This window comes from Cataglyphis hispanica, chromosome 18, assembly GCF_021464435.1.
Source record: "Cataglyphis hispanica isolate Lineage 1 chromosome 18, ULB_Chis1_1.0, whole genome shotgun sequence".
Taxonomy (NCBI): Eukaryota; Metazoa; Arthropoda; class Insecta; order Hymenoptera; family Formicidae; genus Cataglyphis; species Cataglyphis hispanica.
The window spans coordinates 4,828,727-4,849,662 of NC_065971.1; the positions used below are offsets into that span (position 1 = coordinate 4,828,727).

The 20,936-nt window shown below is 31.7% G+C and overlaps 1 protein-coding gene across 3 annotated transcripts in view; it reads right to left on the reverse strand.

The window, feature by feature from the left end:
- Positions 1-20,936, reverse strand: part of LOC126856275 (heterogeneous nuclear ribonucleoprotein L) — a 145,214-nt gene that overhangs the window by 112,776 nt on the left and 11,502 nt on the right. For all 3 annotated transcript variants that reach the window (XR_007688344.1, XM_050604668.1, XM_050604667.1), the window contains exons 2-3: positions 11,270-11,313; positions 8,881-8,950 (exon numbers count right to left, since the gene is read on the reverse strand). Coding sequence is in view for 2 of the 3 variants with exons in the window: in XM_050604668.1 (XP_050460625.1) it covers positions 8,881-8,950; positions 11,270-11,313 (114 nt within the window). In the remaining variant the exon portion in view is untranslated. The remainder of the gene's footprint in view (positions 1-8,880; positions 8,951-11,269; positions 11,314-20,936) is intronic.

A 20,936-nucleotide genomic window follows, 5' to 3' on the forward strand; every position in this document is an offset into this window, starting at 1 on the left:
AAAAGTTGCAAATAGTTTGAAAAATGCGTAGTAGTGTAAAAAAAATATAGGTGTGTCTTTGCACATGTAATACTTTTGTAGATGTCTTTCGCATCGAAAGGCAGCGATAGAAATGTTCGAAAAGTTAAAGTACTTCGAAAGCTGTTTGCAGAAACGGGAGAACATGGAGACATTAAAGCAGCCTAACATTAGCGGCGCTCTTCTTTTTGAGAGTCTCGAGCAGTTTCGAAATGTTGGAAAACTGACCTAAGAACTGACATTACGCGAGATTTTCAAGATGCACTTACAGCTCCGATACCCATCGTCGCGTCGGTCTGTCGCGTTTCAAGTCGTCGTCAACGAGTTTATTTTTAATGGCGTGCAGGAATATTAACGTTACCGCGGAAGTCAGAAAATGCTCGGAGAAAAATGAATATAGCAAAGGTAAAAGGCAGATTCATAATACAAAGCATTAGAACTTTTCTCATAATAAAAACATATACTTTGAAGAGCCAAATAAGAATCATTAAGCGATACAAAGAAAAATAAACAAAGCGCGTGAGTGAAATATTTAAATTAGAAACGACGCAATTGAGGGAAATTGCAAGGAAATCGTTTAGCCAAGAAATATCTTCCTCGGAAAAAAGATATCGTCACAATTATATATATATATATATATATATATATATATATATATATATATATAATATATCTTAAAGAGAAAAATAAACAAAGCGCGCGAGTGAAATATTCGAATTAGCAAGACGCAAAAGAAGAAAATCTCGAGGAAATCGTTAAGAAATATTTTTTTTCCTCAAAGAAACGGTATAAATATTTTATAGAAAAAAAGGCAATAAAAATTTTGACATTAAACTTTAATCATGGAAAAAAGAGTTAGCGTACATTACATAGCTCAGTTTGAGATAATAGTTATTTTAGGATTTCGCAGGACATTACCGAGCAATCTTACAATTGCTGCATCACTTAGTCTTAGACACAATATACGATGTATCTGGTTCTACAATAGTTACAATAGACTCTCTCCTAGCTTGGACTACGATATACATGTAGATACAGTTTAAGTTTCACGAGATGTTATATTTACAGGTTGAGAAATCCTTGCTATAGTAACATATCCTTTCAAGACGTTAATTGAATTTTCAAATTAAATCGGAACTGTGTGATTTCTCTATTAAATCTAATTTTGCTTTAATATACATACATACGAATAACACAATTTTATTGATATTAAACTTAGTGAAAAGAAAAAAATACAAGACATTTTGACGTACTTCTATTGAAAAAATCAAATACTTAAGTATACTTAAAACAGGAGAAAACTGTATGTGTGGTGAATGTTTTAAATATTTATCTTTAAATAAAAAAACACCTTTACCTTTTAAAATTCTACACAAAAAATTGATGCATGCTCCTTTTAATTATACATATATGTAAAGTGATTAGTGTTTTTTCTTTTCTTTTTTTTTCTGAATTTTAGTATGTGACATGAAAATAGTTTCTGCGTTTTCCCCCCGGCAATTTGATAAAATTACTTGAACTAGTTTGTAACTTAGCCGTATCAACTTTGAAAGGCGACGCAGCGCGAATGTGAAATGCGCGATTAAACACGATGATCCGATAACGATAGCATAACTATGCAGCATAAGTCCTCGATCGTGTTCAGCCATCATCGAACAATTATCGAAACTAAGCGATAATATTATCTGTGCCACCTCTTCCACCGAAACTTGATCTCGTGATCAAATTTCCGTTTACTTCATTAAGCATTGTACTTGCTTTAGAGGCGTAATTAACACCTCTTGTAAATAAGGGTAATTAATAATATCATATTATTTAAATTTATAGTAGCCTTACATATTTATTTATCATTTAGTTGACAGAAATCGATAAATCTGATTAAATATAAAAATATGCATGTACGTTTCCTTTATATTTATTGAAAAAATAATAACTGAATATATAGTGTGATTTTATTGACTTGATTGTACACATATTTCGAATAGATTGAGCTAAATCGTTCGTGATAACTTTATGAAACACAATAACTCTGAAAAAAGCATATGTCATAAGAAAAGCGAAGAATTCAAAAGAATGATCTCTACAAGTGCCATTTTTCTCGTCGTATCCCATGTAAAAGATAAAACGACGGATTTCCGAGATGGATGATTCTCTTTAGAATATACCGATGACATTTCCAGATTCATTTACGAATACATTGCACAGAAATACTTCTCGGAAGAACGCACTGGGGATTATTATGACACGTGTGCACACCTCGTACAATGTGTACGTGGAGGTTATTCTTGATAGTAGAATGTAACATTATTTTGAGACATTGCGCTATGGAAGATTCGCGGCTAGAAATATCATGATTAATCGTGCGGAGACGATGGGACGTACGAGCATCTTGAAATAATGACAGCGAGAATAAATCCGCTTTATATGCATGCAACGGTCTCCGAGGAAAAATATTATGTTGCAATGGATGCAGTGCATTCTTGACATTCACGACAATTTACTATTCATATTTTTCGATAACTATTATAGGTCTTATAATTCAAGTAAATTCTGCGTATAATTTTTTTTTTTTTTGGAAAGTCAAGATAACATTCAGGAAGTAAAAGAATTGAGACAGAAAGTATGAAAAATCAAGCATTAAATCGAAGTAATGAAAAGCAGCCTTCCAAATTTACCTGGCGGCAGCAATTTCTATTCTACCTTTGATAATATTCTCCCGTTAAATTTCCCGAAAACTCAATTAATTCATCGTTAAACGAAGGAAGGTTTATTAGACGCGCATCTGACGCGACAAAAGAAGGATCTAACCGAGATTCTCTAAGGATGGCTGCTTGCTTCTGCATCCACTCTTAGGAAGTTTCGAATGCGAGTTAGTACGGAATTGGCAGTGAATACACGGGAGATAGTCATCTAGGCAGGCTTTCTCTCCGGAGACAAGGAAAGTAGGTCGCGGGCATTAAATACGTTAGACGTTCGCGCGGGTGTCTCGCACCGGTTTCGATGCGCGAAACTTTGTGTCGTTGTCCCCCGTGCGGGAATATAATTTCCACGTGTCGTTTCCTACATGAGGGAGAACTCCATCATGGGATATGTGACCATCTCATCACCGGAGATCGCAAGTTTATCCGCCGAGAATTATTCGGACGTGAGCGCGAATTGAATCGACGAATGGGCAATCGTGACGATAAGATGCAAATTACACGCGAATGCACGCAAATGTCACGCATATAACGAGAATAATTCGAGGAACATCCCCCTCCTCCCCGACTGTCAGTAAATGTTGAGCTAATGTCATTTAAACTAAAACTATAGCACCTAAAGTTACTTTAAAGCAAGGATGGCGTTCGGAAAGTTTTTACGCTGGGGAGAAGAATTCTAAGAGAATTTTAATCGATCCTCATCGTATCTCCGAGTTATTATCACGATACATATTTTTAACATGATTTTAGAAACGTACTTATTTTCTCATATATCCCATCTTTTTTATATATTTAATTATATACATAGTTAATTATATATATATAAAATTAATATATATATATATATATATATATATATATATATATATATATATAATTTAGACATGAAAAATTATCAATAAATAACTTTAATTGCACTTTCAACCGTTTTTTCAAAAATCTTAATTTTAAAAAATTATAGAATGAACAAAAAACAGATGCTAAAATTCTATAACAATCTCTGATATCTTTTTTTTTTCTTTTTTTAAATAAGAAAGCTCTCTCCAATGTAAGACGGCTTTTTGAGATTACAATAATTCACTATAAAAAATATGTATTTTTTATAAATACATAATAGATTTGAATTATTTGAAATATTTTTTATAAATCAAAATAGATTTGAATAAAGGGTATATCTTATAGTCGCCAAACAATTTTATTGTTTCTCAACATGGCATGCAGCACTTTTTTATGACATACATACGTCTTCTCGTCAATCTCTCTTCAACAATGGCGAAAATGAATGAAACAGAAATAACATTGAAAAAATTGATATTAATACGAACAAATTGTATCTTCTGGGATGTGGTTTTCTATGTAATTAAATATTATATCACGCAATATTAAACAATTTATTTCAATTTATCTGAAAATTTGTAATTTGTAATTAAATCGATAAAGCCATTGCCTCTTATTTCATATCGTAGTTAAATGATATTATAAATATTGCAATTAATCATTTTCGATTAACGTCGAATGGACGGAATTTTGCTAAAGTTTCCATTGGTTTATTATCATTTTATTGGTTTATAGAAGATCTTTTATTTCGTTAGCTAAATTAAATGACTAATTCGTTATAAAGGTATGATAAAAGCGCATGATATGCGAGTTTTTTTTATATCTCCATAATCTAGTTTGCAAGTTTGCTAGACAGAAACGTATGTCGGGATCGCATTACAAATTCCGGCTAAGATCGGAATCGAGAGTCTTGAAATAACTCTTTCATTAATCTAAATCCAGCAAGCTGTCGCACATCACCGTGCGTGTTATTGCCAAAGTCAAGGAGTGCGAAAATTTATTTCCGCATTCTATGTAATAAGTTACTAAATGCAACTGAATATATATACACAGCATTCTTCTCAACATAGACAATATGGAATGCATGTAATCACTAGATAAAAATTTAATAATTCTACAAACCATTTACTAAAATTTGATACCCGATAAAGAGATAAAATAATAGGAAACTTTCTTTCGAGAATATAAAACAATTGATTTATTTAAATATAACGTGTCTTAATTTATGCACGTTTCTTGAATTAAGAAATATTCATTTTATTAAACATATAAAATATTATTAAAATAATTTGGTAAAATCAATAAGTAGAATATTAATGTGTATCTCTCTCCAATATACGTGTAATAATTAATGAATAAAACTTATATAATTGTTTGTCAAACATTAGAAAATTAAGTTTTGGGATAGTATGTCTTTTATGGAGGATTTTATCTAAACATTTGTTAGTTTAAATCAAATATATTGCAGTCATACCTATAAATCCCTGTCTTCTTACAATGAATGTATAGTTTATACCATTAAGATCGTACACATCAGAGTTGTTGTATACCGAGACAATTTAGTTAGATGTTTATTTGCGCAATCAGTATCATTATTCCAAATTACGACGCAAAACGTACGCACTTTGCGTACACACGGCGCAGTTATTTAAAGGCCAATATCACGTTTGAATTTACACCCGAGCACGTGTATCCCGACTTCGCACAAAGCGCTCGCATTGTTTAAAGGTCAATGTCCCGTAGAACTTTTCCCGCGCAATTCGATGAGGTATCTCGAAATATCTGGCCTTTGCATACGACACGATGCAATATTGAGTTATTTATCCAGTTATTCTTGTCCGCAAGCACATTTAGATTCATATATGGTATATGCATTATTTCTACAAAGTGCGTGACTATGAATACGTGAGTAAAAAATTTTCATGTTCTAGTTTTATATACACACACACACACATATGTATAATATCGTAAGAGTTAAAAGAATTAGCCTATTAACAGTGTATATTAACAAATATATGACATTTCGACAAAGATATTTCTTTCAATATTCTTAATTTTAATTCAATATAAAGCAAAACTTGTTAAAATAATACTAATACTATTATAAGTATACTAATAGTAATATATGCTACATATAATATTAAGTTTATAGTAATTTTTAAACTTTATAATTAATATCATATTTTTCCGCGTATGTTGCGCTTTAAAAATTGATTAATTTTTATTGAACAAATAGAAAATAAATAAAATTTTATTTCTGTGAAAAGACAAATCTCATACATAATCTCATAAATAGAACATATTCGGAAAAATCAATTTCGTCTTAATTAAATATTTCAAAAATAAAATTTATATATGTTATTCAAAATATTATGTCTATCATAATTATATATTTACTTCCTCCGTTATTATGCGATTTATAGAGCGTGTCGTTAATGATATTAACATTTACCTACTTATGACACGTACATAGTGATAAACTAGATATGAAGTATATACACTTGCGTGTTTCGCCCCTATTTCAAGCGCGATATATTATATAGTAAATATGTAGAATAGCGATACCTGCAATATTGTATCGCAATAACCTGAATTAGAATTCTTTGATTAATGCAAGTGGTAAGAGCTGCAGTGAGAGACGCTTCGATTTCGTCCCATAGTTTAAAGAGATATCGCATAGAGCAAGATTACATCACAGATGTAATTTGGAATCAATGAAAACAGCTTTCATTATAAATAGTTTATAGTTTCAAAATAATATTTTAATAGATAGTAGTTTTATCATAATTTGAGCAATAATTATTTTTGAACAAAGACATGCTAGTTACGTAATTTTCAATTCGTATTACTTAAAGTTTTTACAAAAAAAAAAAATAATATAAATTATTATCTATTCTTTTTAATGAGCTCAAACATTTTATTAAAGTCTAAATACAAAGCAGAAAATCCAAATATATGTCAAATAACATAAGTAGATATTATTCATATGAGTATATTAATTGTGCCAGTGTGACAAGATATACAATAGGTTAATGTGTCTTTTTTGTATTTTTCTATATTTGCATCATTTACGAAATTTATTTTATTGAAATATATGTTTATACGTTCGATTAATTTTACATTATTTTATATACATGTTTTAATTTTTATATTAATATACATATAAACAATACAACGAGAATATAACTTACTATTAATATATATATATATATATATATATATATATATATATATATGCGCATTGTATTCAAGAAATTCCACAATAAACATGAAATTTAATTTGCTTTGCACGTGAAAGTGAACTTGCTTTTATAACTTTAACCATGCATCGAAAAAAAAAAATTGCCAGTCTCAGCCTATAAATTAAATTTCAATCGATTACTTCACCGTTGCAACTGTCACCGTTACTTTGATACACACCACTATGGAATTTTTATTGATTGCGCGCCGAGAGAATCAAAAATTTCGTAAATTCACTGCGTTCTCCAAAAATAGCGGTATTTCTCATTCACAGATCCGTTCAGCAAGTTACGTATATCTGCGAAACGTTCTCGTTAAATAAATATTTGTGTAGTGGATAAAAAAACCGATCGCCAGTATATTTTCGAATAAAGTGAAATATTGATCGGCCCATTTGCTGATTAAATATACAAAAAAGCTCGCGCGAGAAGAAAATATAAAATAATCAGCGACAAACAGAAAGGCGAATGCAGCGATTAATTTATTTTAATGGATAGCAGTTATGAAAATTCATTTGTAAATGTCAAGGTGTTAAATTGTAAAATATTAGACGAATAATTGCTTTACAAAACAAAACATTCTGAGGAAGTAAGAAAAAAGAAAACAAAGAGAAAAAACTAAGAGCATGCTTGACAGCTTAAACCTTCGAGGAAGCTCTAGCTAGATGAGCTTTTAATTAAATTGAAAAGATGAACTCTTAATGGAATATAAAGTCGTCTTTTACATATGAACCGATGCTCATATACATCATGAAATTCTATCTTGTTTTTACCAGATATTAATGATGCATTTTCTCCTTCATGATGCAAAAGTTTGTTTTAGTAGTTATTAATTGGATATAGATTATAATATATATTTTACATATACATATATATGTTTAAATAATATTAAAGATAGCAATACATGTACGGTATTTTCTATAACTAAATATCGACAAGTAAGATATTTTATATCTCCATGGTTTAATTTTTTTTTATAATACTTTTAATAATTTTAATAATTTTGTATAAAATGGCATTATATTATATGATCATAATTATATTTGGAGATTACATAATCTTTTTCCTTGTGTTTATCTCTATGGGAAAATGATAAAGCTTCTGAGATATCGATACCATAAATATAATATGAAGGAACAAAATAAATGTTTGGCAATGTGCTGAAGCACAAGATATTTTTGCATAATCAACATAAAACAAGAATATCGCTGTGTTTGCGCTACAATCTACACTTCGATACACTTCGTAGTATTGTTAGCACCTTTGGTTATCGCGCGAGCAAGAAGCCTTCAGTTGGCTCTTTAATTAGTGGTTCGATCGCGGGAGAGACGCAAGAAAATGAGCTTTGTGTGACTGGATAGCTATGCGAACATTCGCGCACGAACAGAGGCACAGAGGCAAACAATGTCGAATGACATCGACCCGTCGGCGAGAAGCGGCGGGGAGAAACGGCGGGAGAGCTCAAAGCTCATCTATTATTGGCGCAAAACAGAAATAAAATGCAGTGCGACGGCCTGTGAAATCTAAAAGGCTGACGCGCTGCCAACTTTTGTTCTCTGTGCTTTTGGCTTCAATATTTTCTCTCAATCCTTGTTATAGTTATATGCGCATCGCGAAATTGCGCCGTTTTTTTCGTTCCGATTGTCATGTTTGCAAATTTGAAAAAAAGAAAAAAAAATGCATCGCGTATACGCAACATTGGTCATTTATCATTGGCATGATGTTAATATTTAATTTATATACATTATATGAATAATATATGTTTATTTGTTATATATTTGTATCACGCACTGCCTCTCTTAGACATTTAATAAAACGTTTGAGCTGCAGAAAAAAATATTATTTTTTCTTAAAAAATATTACTTTATTTTTTTTAGTTTGTAAAAATATTAAAATTACGAATAATATATATATATATATATATATATATATTGTAAAATTTTTTCTATTTAGATAAGAATATTAAAAATATGAATAAAAATTACGATTAGAGTGCTTTATCGATTTAAAATTGAAAACAAAATCATATTCATATTAATTGATCATACTAATGCTAATATTAATTGATAAATTCATGAAGGACTTACCACAGTGATGGGATAAACTGGATTGATAATTGTGAAGAGGAGGACATGGTTCGGCTTGTTATTGTCTTCTCTGAAACATTAATTGATACATATTATTCCAGCGAATGTAGAGAGGACTTTAGTGAAGTTCGCCTTAAGGTACAATACGCGACCGCGTAAAATCGAACTTCCGTCATTCGTCCTCATTAATAGATGCTCGAATTATTTGAAAATTCAATTACGGAAATCGAAAACGAGGTCTCGATTATCGCCGAGTTAGCGAAAACTGCCGCGAATAATAATTCATTCTTCGTCGACTGCAGCACGAACGTCTTTGCTGACGCGGTGCAAAAATTGCTTGCTGAAACTAGAAATATTATCTCAGCTCCGCGCAAATTGAAAAATATCAATTCTAATGGACTTGCGCGCGATCTCTCCATTAACACTATCTATATTTTAAATATCATATTCGCGAAAATATACTCGTTACAATTTCAATATTCGTTACATTCAAAACTTTTGTTTTCCAATATTCGTAAGTTAACTTACTTTACACAGAACTGTTTTTTTTTATACAACAACGTGAAAATATTTTATACATAAAATATATAGAAATATTTTTGAACTATGGGAAATTTGTTAATGTGCATTGTACGGTACGAGAAAATTATGACGTCAAGAGTAGAGTATCTCGCATTCTCGATTGAAAGAAAAACGAAACGAAGTAATTTCTACCCAAGAGATTTAATGTGCTTATATATATATATATATATATAGTGAGACAACCAACCAACTGTATTGAATGCCGCGCGATACATTTTGCACGGTTGATATTGATATATACACATTTTCTATTATTCTTTCTCTATCACGACTTGCATCTAATACAAAAATCAATCGATGTAATTCTTCCACCGAACACTATATATCGATTAATGGCATAGAAAATCCAATTGCGAGAATCGATGCAAATTGAATTATTAATACTCGCGATGATTAGCGAGTATTAATAATTCAATTAGCGCTATTCGAAGCTTGTTTATATCGAGTTTTCATATCATGAGACAATGTATATTATGTATCGTCAAGGTAGAGAAAATAAATGATAAAAATATATCTATTATTCAATTCCAACGTTTCTCTTTTTGATAAGACAAAATATTTATAATATTTATATTAATAAAATATATTAAAAATAGATTAAAAAAAAGTTTAGTTTCTCAAGTATTAAAATATAGGAAAAAACATATATTTTCATTTCGATTGGAAAGGAAGATAATAATATTGAAAATCTTGAATCCGCAAATGAAAAATAAATATTGTTTTATCTCTATTCTCGATTCTTACCGATTATCTAACATTGATATCTGCATCTACGACCACTCACTGGCTGCTTTGCCAGCTCGACTGACTTTATCTTACCAAAGAGTTATCGCGAATCCGTGAAGCAGATATCATTGGCTATCGGGTTACCCCGGTGCTAGATTGAATGCTCGCTTAATGTTCGACTTAACTTTTTATTATTATACCTGAACTGTAAGACGACAGATGGGTCAAACTTCAACGAACTACGTCGTTTTAATTAATTTCAACGTCACGATGTACAGACTGGGTTATCGACAATCCAATTCCACGCTTGAGTGTTTCTTTCTTTAATAGCGCGTCATTGATATAATAGGTATAAATAGAAGAATTTATATTTGGAAGAAATTGTATTTGCATTTCCATTGAAATAAAAGAACAAATATGACTGAAATAAATTTTTTATATAATAATATAATTTTATATAAAATTATTTAAATAAATAAAAAAAATGCAATTTTTCTGTTTATATATACAATAAAATGATACATTATATATACAACATAAGTATTCTAATATCGACAGCGAGAAAGAAAATGATGGAGTGAATAAATTGTGTACGATTGATTTCAATGACTGTTAATAAAAAGTAATTTGTCGAGACGATCCGAGTGTCGTCATTGATTTGCACGACATTTTTGACCACTCAGATGCGTCGCAAATGTTAATGGGTTAAAAAAAATTGATATCATATGATTGATAGCATATTAGAAAAATCTAGATGAAATGTTCTAGTAATCATCGATCAAATAATCCTGTATTTTGCATAGTATCGATAAATTGTTTGAAACAATAAGATAAGAGTCATTGCGATCATTGATAAAAATACACTTATTTTTAGTTCAATTATCATATAAAATAACAAGATTATATTTCTTTAGAAACCATTCATTGTTTTACGTTTTCTATTTTATTAGTAATAATATTGTATATGTTTTCAATGTTCGCGTGCAATTTTGTATATCACATTATTATTTTTGAGCGCATGGAAGAACTTTCCTTTTACGTAAATAAAAAACAATAAACATAAAAACATGGATTTCCTTACCTTTTACGACGTGGTTCGTCTCCGTATCCGCCATATTCGTGATTCTGCAATCAGAAATAAACAGCATCGTTAATAACTTTCCTTTGCGGACGATTTTAGCTCGCTAAATTCGTGCGAATTAAATGTTGTTAATGACTTTATCCGACTTGTATCATTTACTTTGCCATTCGCACAAACTTGCGTGCGGTCGGCAAGATCTCTCGAAAACGAGAGCGAGAGAGAGTTTCACTCGAAACTATACTCGTAAGTGGGTAGCACGGATTTCCCGAGCGGTGATTTCCTCCCTCGGTACTCACTCCTGCGGCAACACGTGTTACCGTCTTCCGTCGTGGGAAAATTGCGTAAGACAAATTCGCGCGGCGGCTTTGGCTGAATTTCGATGGTGAACGCGACGTCACTGCGGATACGTACTCGGTCAGCTATTAATACGTGTGCACACGCGTCTTTTTACCACGCGACACCCAAAGCGACGGAAATAGTGCAGCGGGACACCTTAGGGGCTGTGTGACGTATGGCCTCGCTTAGGTAAATTCTTGAAACTCAATCGGGATCACATAATTAAGTAGCACAGTACTAGAGCTTGTGCTAGCCCAAATCTTCTTTGAATTAGATGTTTAAGAGCATTTAATTCGCAGGATGTAATTTATAGCGAAACTACTTGCAAAATATAAACATTTTCTTTTTTTTTTTTTTTTTTGTTTATTTTTCTATGCTTTATTTTTTCCTGACACTTTAATATTTTGACTAATATTTTCGTAGGAAGCGGATATAAAAATGTTAAATTTAATCGAACGACGTTTGTATTCAATACGTATCGGAATATCGGTAAAAAGATTTGTAGAAAAATTATATTACATGGATGAAATTTATTTATTTTTCATCCCGTGTGACATGGCTCGTCATTGTATTCTCGAATGTAATCCGCTCTGGGAAACGGAGTGCGAATGTCAATTCTCAAGTCGCTTCATATCGTAATGTGCAACGGTGCTAGTGAATAAATCATGAACCATATTTGTACGTCAGGGTACGACATGTCGCTTATCGCGGCTAAATAATTCATTCACATTTTCCGCAATCGTGGAAACGACAAGTCGAATTCGAGCAATGACGTAGATCTAATTATCAGCACAAAAATATGTCCGATCATTCTGTAATTTGGTTTATATACCGCACTATAAATTGACGATTCAAGCCGAGAAGATAATTCACAAAGTTAATTAAATTATTGTGTACGATTATACATATATGTTAATGAATTGAAATTCTTAACAACGTTGTACATGTGTGTGTATATATATATATAAAATTGCGAATTTGCACTGTCACTATATAATATATGTATATCGACTATATATATAAGAAAATATTTCGACACTTTAATCTTTAAATTCTTACGTAGAACAAATTAATTCAAAATTCTCTCTCTCTCTTCCTCTCTCTCTCTAATCAAAGAATTTGTAAGTGAAGAGAGATTTAATTTTTTTTTAATGGATTTTTTAAAATTATTGATATTATTTTCCAATATATATATAGGGTATTATATAATAATAGTACTAGTTCAAAGTACAGTACGCAAAAAGAATAAAAAATAGACAAAGAAAACGCGTGACAAAGCTCGTGCATAAATCTGCGAATGTGCGTCGCTAATGATCCGAAATTAGCCTAAATGGCAAAGGTAACAAAGGCACTGCCACTTGGTTTTGCGCACAAGTCGAGACGTTCAAGACATATCATCCTAGTAAAATATCTCCTCGTTGAATAATCAAGTCATAATGTATATGAGATGGGGTGACGAGCATTAGTCTTTTTGTTGAGACTGCAGAAGTGTTGAACATATATATTTACTATTATTCGAAGAAATTTAATCTTGTCACATATACGGATATAAAGTACTTTCCATTGACAAACAAAAAGAAATTTATACGAAGAAGAAGTTGATAGAATTTCTATCGCCAGTTCAAAATTTTTTTTTAAAATTTTTTTCTGCCATTATAGTCATTAACGTGTATTAGCCGATTAATGGGACTTCTTAATATTTTTGCACGGACATTTCTCTGTAAATAATAAATATGACGGTTTAATAAATATCTATTCTTCTTATTGCTGGACAGCAATTGGGAGTGTCGAATATAAAATCATGAGATATCAATAAAATCTGAATAAAATCTCAATAAAACCCAACAATAAAATATGTTATCTTTCTCTAGTATATGATGAAATTATAATTAATCAAAAAATGTATCGAAAAAAAATATTTTGGAGATGAAACAAATAGAAATTTCATCGCCGTTTTCCGATCTTCTTTCAATTCATTTTGCACTTGCTTTACATTTGATCTGACACGCACACAAACGAAACGAGACACTCAGTAAATCCTGTAATACACGAGAAGGAAAGCATTTAGCCAGAACGATACACAGCCACCGTTACGCGGACTTACCAGCGAGAAATTCGAGTGTCGTGTCCTAATGATTTATCGCCGGCGATCGCTCGTTTATTCTTCGTCGCCGCAGCGTCGCGTCCATGACTTGCGAAATGCGGCTGAACGGCCGCCGAAAAAGAAGAAAAAAAAAAAAATACTGTGAGAGAACGGTAAAGAATCCGCTCTCGGCGGACAGCCAAAGCAGAGTGTTCCGAGAGGAGGGAGATTTGCGGAATATCCGACGCGTCGCGTTCAAGAGATCTCCGTCGTCACATATATATTATAACTCACGCATAGTATCGCCGTTACGAGGCGGAATACCGCGCGGATCCGTCATACGTTCTTATAAACATAACTGTGCACTGGCGCGCGACCAACCACGTGCTTTCGCGCTCAATGGGTGCTCAACCCGCGCATTGGTCGACTGAAGAAAAAAAAAAAATCGCGAGACTGCTCGCGCGAGACCATCGTGGTGATTTCTCGAGATGACAAGACAAACGATGACAAGACAAGTTTTTACAAAATACTTGTATTTATTTAACATGTTTTGATATTTTGAAAGATATCCGAGACACACACAATGATTATAAGTTATACATAATATCGAATTAATAATAAGGTATTTAATTTAATTTGACTTTTTAATTTTTAAATCTAAATAAGAAAGATATGTGTATCAGAAGAAATTATTATTTGACAAAATTGACTTTTCAAGATACTAAAGAAATTTAGAACAAAAAAATTAACATAAAATTTCATTTGATTGGTCCAGCAATATATATATATATATATATATATATATATATATATATATATATTAACAGTTATCGCGAATGATAATTAAAACAACATAGCTGCGTTTTGATATATTTACTTGTTAACACGATCTCATTTTCATTCTAAGTAAATGATATCTCCTGAGAACCTTTGAAAAATACAATATATTCTCGATTGACAAAATTGAGATCATTTCCACTGGCTCGTGTCTGTCATACGAATCTACCCTATCGAATTGACCGTCTGTCAAAAAGAGGAGACAGGCGAGCTATTGAGCTAATTTTCCTTACATTCTACGCATGTCGTAATAAAAGATAAGATTTAAGATCACGATCGTGTGCTTACTTATCGCTACAATTCCTAGCGCGTTTATTTTATGACATATCTTGTAAATTCTTTAGAATATAATAAAACAATAAAAATAAAAATTCAAGAAATAATTTTTTTTTTATTTGCAGACAAAAATTTATTTAAGAATTTATTTAAGACATAAATTTATTTATTAAAAATTTATTTATTTATAAATTTATTTATTAAGAAATCCATTTTGATATCCATTATAAATAAACTGAATAGATTAAAAAAAAAAAAAGAGTATTAAATTCTCTTTCCGTTTTAAATAATTTTTTATATTTTTCCTACATCCAAAATACATTCTTTTCTCGTCATTGTAATATTCTTATTTGCATGCAAGAAGAATATCGCTATTCTTTTTCATGTAGATAGAACCGCGTCTGCATGACAAATAACTTTTAACTTTTTTAAATTCCAAGACGAAGCCGAATAAATCCTCTTAAACACAATCACCATTTTCACGAGGATATCGATTATGCATAGATGCAAAAAGTCGCATAAGCTGCCGTTTCTTGCGTCACGTTGCCGCTACGTCCCGAAAATTATCCTGAACGAGGGAAATAAAAACGCTAAAGTTTCATTAAAAATTGCGAACGTTTAATGCGAAAAAATCTACAGAGATACAAGCAGTTACTTAAAGGTCAAATATGCGCGATTATCCGCGCGAAATTGTTGGCAAACTTGTTCTGAACATGCAGGAACGCAGGGTGATCGTTACAAAAGCGTTGTTCCTGTTTGTAATCTCTTTATCAGCACGTGGTTGGCACGCAGCCAATCGACTTTCTCCCCGGTTCTAGAGCAGCGACCCGTACACGTCGTCTCCTGTGGTTCGCTTCGATTTGCTCTAACCGCCGTTAAAACGGTTAGAGCATTGACCGGGAAGGGAATAGACACTTAACGCACTTGTAACGTACGCGCATATGTGTTAGAGACAAGCATCGCGTAAAGCAAAAGTTCAATTTACAACATAGCAAGTGGTAGCTCGCAAAGATACGCCGTCGTTTTTCAACGAATAGAACCTGTGTATCATTTCCATTAACGTAAATAGAGTTAACTGATATTTGACTCTATGTCCTTTTTCTTTGTTCCATTTTCTAATAACTGATAAAAAAAAATGGCACTGATAAATTGGAGAAAATTGTAATTGTTTGAATTTTATGATCTATCATCTTGGCTTCTTTTAAAAAAGCATCGAGACTAGAATTCTTTGATAAAGGGGAAAGAAAATATTTTCTTCTCATATATGTATTAATTTTTTATATATATGTAAAAAACATTATAAAAGTTATAACTTTTATAATGTTTTTTACATATATATAAAAAATTAATACATATATGAGAAGAAAATATTTTCTTTCCCCTTTATCAAAGAATTCATGCGTTTATTTTTATAGGGTTGTTAACATTTAATTTAATTCAGTTCCGCATACTCGAAAGAGCGATGTTAACTTTCCGGAATGAAATTTGCCAAGAAACCTTAAGCAAAGTTTACACTCTGCGGTTGTGCGCTCGCTCCCACGGGCGTTATCGAGATTCCGATAAGTGAGCTTTTAATAAAGAATTTCACACGTTGCAACAGTGGTCAGTAGAACCCGCGCGAGATTAACACTCGCGTATTATTCTATATCACGTTTTTGCGAAATTGCGCATTTTCTCTACAATGTAAAGATTATCATTATCTCAAGATGGCTGCTACGGAATTTTTAGATTATACCAAACACACTTTTTTATATTTTCATACACTATATTGACTGCTGCAATAAACGTCATATTATTTTCGATATCATTATTTCTGCATTTTATTAAACTTGGTCCATAAATATAATCGAAGATCCCGCCTAAATAAGATAATTATTTAATATAAAATACGATACAAATTTACATGACATTAACAATTTTTATGCCCATTGCTTGCAAGAAATTATTTCTTAAGAAAAGATAGCAGATATTAAACAAGTGATAAGAAATCTAGATTGTACTTTTATAATTTATCGCCATTTACACAATATAAATAATAATAGATAATAATAAGCTATTGCTTTAAAAATTAGTAATTGCAAGTTTAGATACAATAATCGAAGAAAATACTGAAAATTAATATTTAAAATTTTATTTTATTGTACATACCACCTATTTTAACAAAAACAAAACTGTGAATAATATTTTAATAACATATTCGACTCCCACTCATTTAAATATTTATAACTTTTAATAATAAATAATTAATAATAAATAATTCCGGAAAATGTATGACTATGATATATGTTTAATTACATAATTATAACATAAAAAAAGATTGAGAGAAATGATTTTTGAGCATTTTTAAATTCTGCATATTATATACTAGTCTGTACAATACGTGTATAAAATATTCATTTCAAGTACAGCATCATATACATCCCTTCGAGATTTAATACGTAATAAATCATAATACGAGTTAACGAATCACGCGGATAGCATGCGATTTTGAGTAAAATGCATGAGCAGACCGTAGGCTAGACGTCGTGTGCGTTTTCGCGAAAGTTCCCTCGAGTACGCATATATGTGTGTGTGCAATCGCCATGCCCCAATTATCTTGTCGGCTATGAATTACATACGGACCTCCCGCCGCGCCGGCATCCTCGGCAGGCAGAACAAGACGAAACTTTTCGTAGATTTCGCGTTAATTTCGCAGCTGAGCAGCTGGTATCTTCTCACATCCCACAGACGCGACAGGCGAGAAGCGCGAACCTACCCTCTAAAAAAAAAAATACCGGAAATTTTCCCTAGAACATAGCTCGAAAGTTTTCACGATTTCGCGGTGCTTTTAATCCGCTACCAAGTTTCTGGCGTGTGTCGCGCTACGATTTCTGAGTCGCTTTTAGCTTCCGATTATTTTTTTTTTTGTTCCTCTTGTATGAGAAGAAATTTAAGTTTTTATTACAGGTTTACATTTTTAACGATTCTTAAGAAATGTGAGATAATTATATTTATTTTTCTATAAGTTCATCTTTAGCAAAAAAATTATTCTATTTACGTAAGCATGACTTCAATTTAATTTGGCGAATTTATTTAATCCAAATTTATTTAATTAATTAAATAATTTCGGAATCATCTAAATCTCATCTTCCTGCCGCGATAAATTAATAATCCTAGATACAAAGAGCAAAAAAAAATAATATATTTTTATATATGTTATAATATATATATATATATATATATATATATATATATATATATAATATAATTTTATAATAATGATAAATTTTCTTTATAAAAACTATTTTGTTAACATTCCTTCTAAAAATAATGAAGAGCGGTACCAGCTTAGTCTACCATCTTTGTTCAAACCCGATTCGTTATGACGAACTATTTGGACGATTCTAAATCATATCCAGCCACGCGAGACCATTTCGTCACGGCAAATTGATTCTGAACGCAATTATTAGAGCAGAACAATGCGCGCCATGCCGCCAGGGTGAGCGCGCCGGGGACCAACTTCTCTTTTTCTCGGGTACCGGTCGACTGCGAAGTTCAAGACAGAAGCTATCCGTCGTCAAACGACGTTTCCTGGCTGTTAAGATCGCTCGGAGATACTTCAGACACGCCTCGCGTGTATTTGCACTGCACGTCTGCACCAGTCCTTTCTACTGTGTACGTTTTAACTCTACACGCAATGTACCTTCTGTATTTTCATTCTAGAGATATTATTACATATCTAGACATTTTTCTTCTAGAAATAAATGAGAATTCATGCTTTCTCTAAATAAATGCAACGTTTGAAAAAAGTAGATGACAAGAAAATAATATTCTCTATATTTAAAGACTTTTTCCATTTAAAGTATTTTATTTAAATAATTTATAACTCAACATTAAATATATCTCTGAAAGCATTCTCTTTTTCTCTTAAAATTATATAAAAATTATCTATTATCATTATATCATAGACTTAATTATCAATATATCAAAGATATTTTTTTGTAAAAGATGAATTTTTTTCTTTTTACTGAAAGAAAAAGCATGAGTTTAATATTACTATGATTGTATTTTCCGAAGAATTTATTGAGCAAAGAAAGGAGGAAATGCAATAAAACGGATTTTAATTTCAAGCAACGCTGTAGAATAATGTCGTCATTAACATCGGCTTTATTAAATTATTGCGTTTGCGTTGTTCAGCAAAGTGATAATTGGGTTAATTTATTAAATTATGATGCAATCGGTGTTATAGATATGGACGCTAAAATATGTATGAAGAATATGCGCGATAATAGTCTTCGAAACGAACAAACAAATTTTATATATCAGATTTAATTATTTAATTTCATTTATTTAGGCAGTTTATAATCTCTCATATTAAATTAGAAATTAATGTTATAATAAGCAATTTAGCGCACATATAACAATTCTAATAATTATTTGTTTATGTAATTTTCCATTAGCAATAGCATTGTTGTTTTCCTTTCTCATCATCGAAGTAAGATTTCTGCATAATATAAGACTTTATGAAAAGTAAATATTATGGTACGATATGTCGCAAAATGTAAACAATAATAGAGATATACTCTCTGACTCTCTTATCGTTAAGAATATTATTTTTAACGAAGATGTAATCAATGACTATAAAAATATTCATTATCAAAAATTAAAAAAGATTGTAAACATAGATAACAAGAACTTTGTATAATTAATTAAAAAACTTTATTAAAAATACATTTTTTTCTTTTTAATTTAAAAATTATATATATATATATATATATATATATATATATATATATGTATGTGTAAAAAAATATCATTTTTTTTTTTTTTATATCCATTCAAACTTTATTTCAGATACACTTGTCCGATTCGCAATCACGTGTCATTCGTTTTCCGAGCGAACTTTAGTTCCGTCGCCTCTCATTATTCTCGAAATATCAGTCATTCGTGTCCGGCTTTGAATACCCGAAGGAAATCTCGGTGACGCAATGGCGTGTCTCATTACGAGCGCGGCACAGAAGCGTAACGGAAAATCGAAAACGGAGGAAAAGCGAACGCCATTAAGCGTCGAACGTGCGAGGCGGCCTCGCCGTTCTAATTTCGCTCCAACTTCGCGGCGGCCTTAATTCCGTTTAACTCGATGCCGTAAATTTTCGCACCCGTGTATAGGCGTGCACGCGCCGCCGCGCCTCGTCTTGTCTAAGAGAAGGCGTTTCGTGTAAACAGACGATAACGAGATACGATGATGAGAGAGTTCACGGTTTCATTTCGCGATAATTTACATGCCCGGCATCCCGCTACCAAAAATGAATCAAATGCGCACGAAAAAAACTAATGGGCCAGTTCGCCAAAAATAATTCTCCCAAAAATTTCATTTACATTTCAGAGTGGAAAATTACTCTTGTATTTCCAAAAATTCGTTGTGAGAAAAACGTTTGTTAGACATTGTGATCTGTCCGATATAGTGTTGAATAATTCCTCTACAAATAATTGTATCATTGTACCATTTTGTATATTGAATCGATTGTTTAAATTTTTTTGCAGTATAGAAATTATAGTTCACTCCACTCCCCTTTCATCTGCATATTTTCATTCGTGTCAAAAGTCAAATTTATATTCAATCCTAATTCTGAAATATTTTATTTGAAATTTTTATTTATCAAAGATTTAAGATTATTAGCCAAATATTCAATTTACGAAAAATATCTCTAATGTAATATTGAAAAACATTGATGAAAAAAAAATTATCGAGTAAACGATAAGAGAGTTACAGTTTAATAAAATCAGATAAAAGGCATCTGCGCCCCGCATTTTAGCACGGCTGCGAGAATGCGACGTTCGTCCTTCGAAATTCGATGCATTTTGTTGCTATGATGGTTGCTCGCGTCGCATAAATATGCAGATGGGTATTATTCGCGGCTGGCGATTCGAAGGAGAAGGGAAGAAAGCTTTCGCGACGCGGATATAAGCACAGTTGTTACGTCCATCCGAGGTGGCGCAATGCAATACTCCTGAACACGGAACACGGGATACTCTTCCACCATAATATGTAACATGCATTTTCGTGCATGTTCGTCCAAAGACGACAAAGGAGACGACGGTGCAACGAAAGATGTAGCAGAAAGACCAGGTCTCGAGAAGCAATCTTGAGAAATC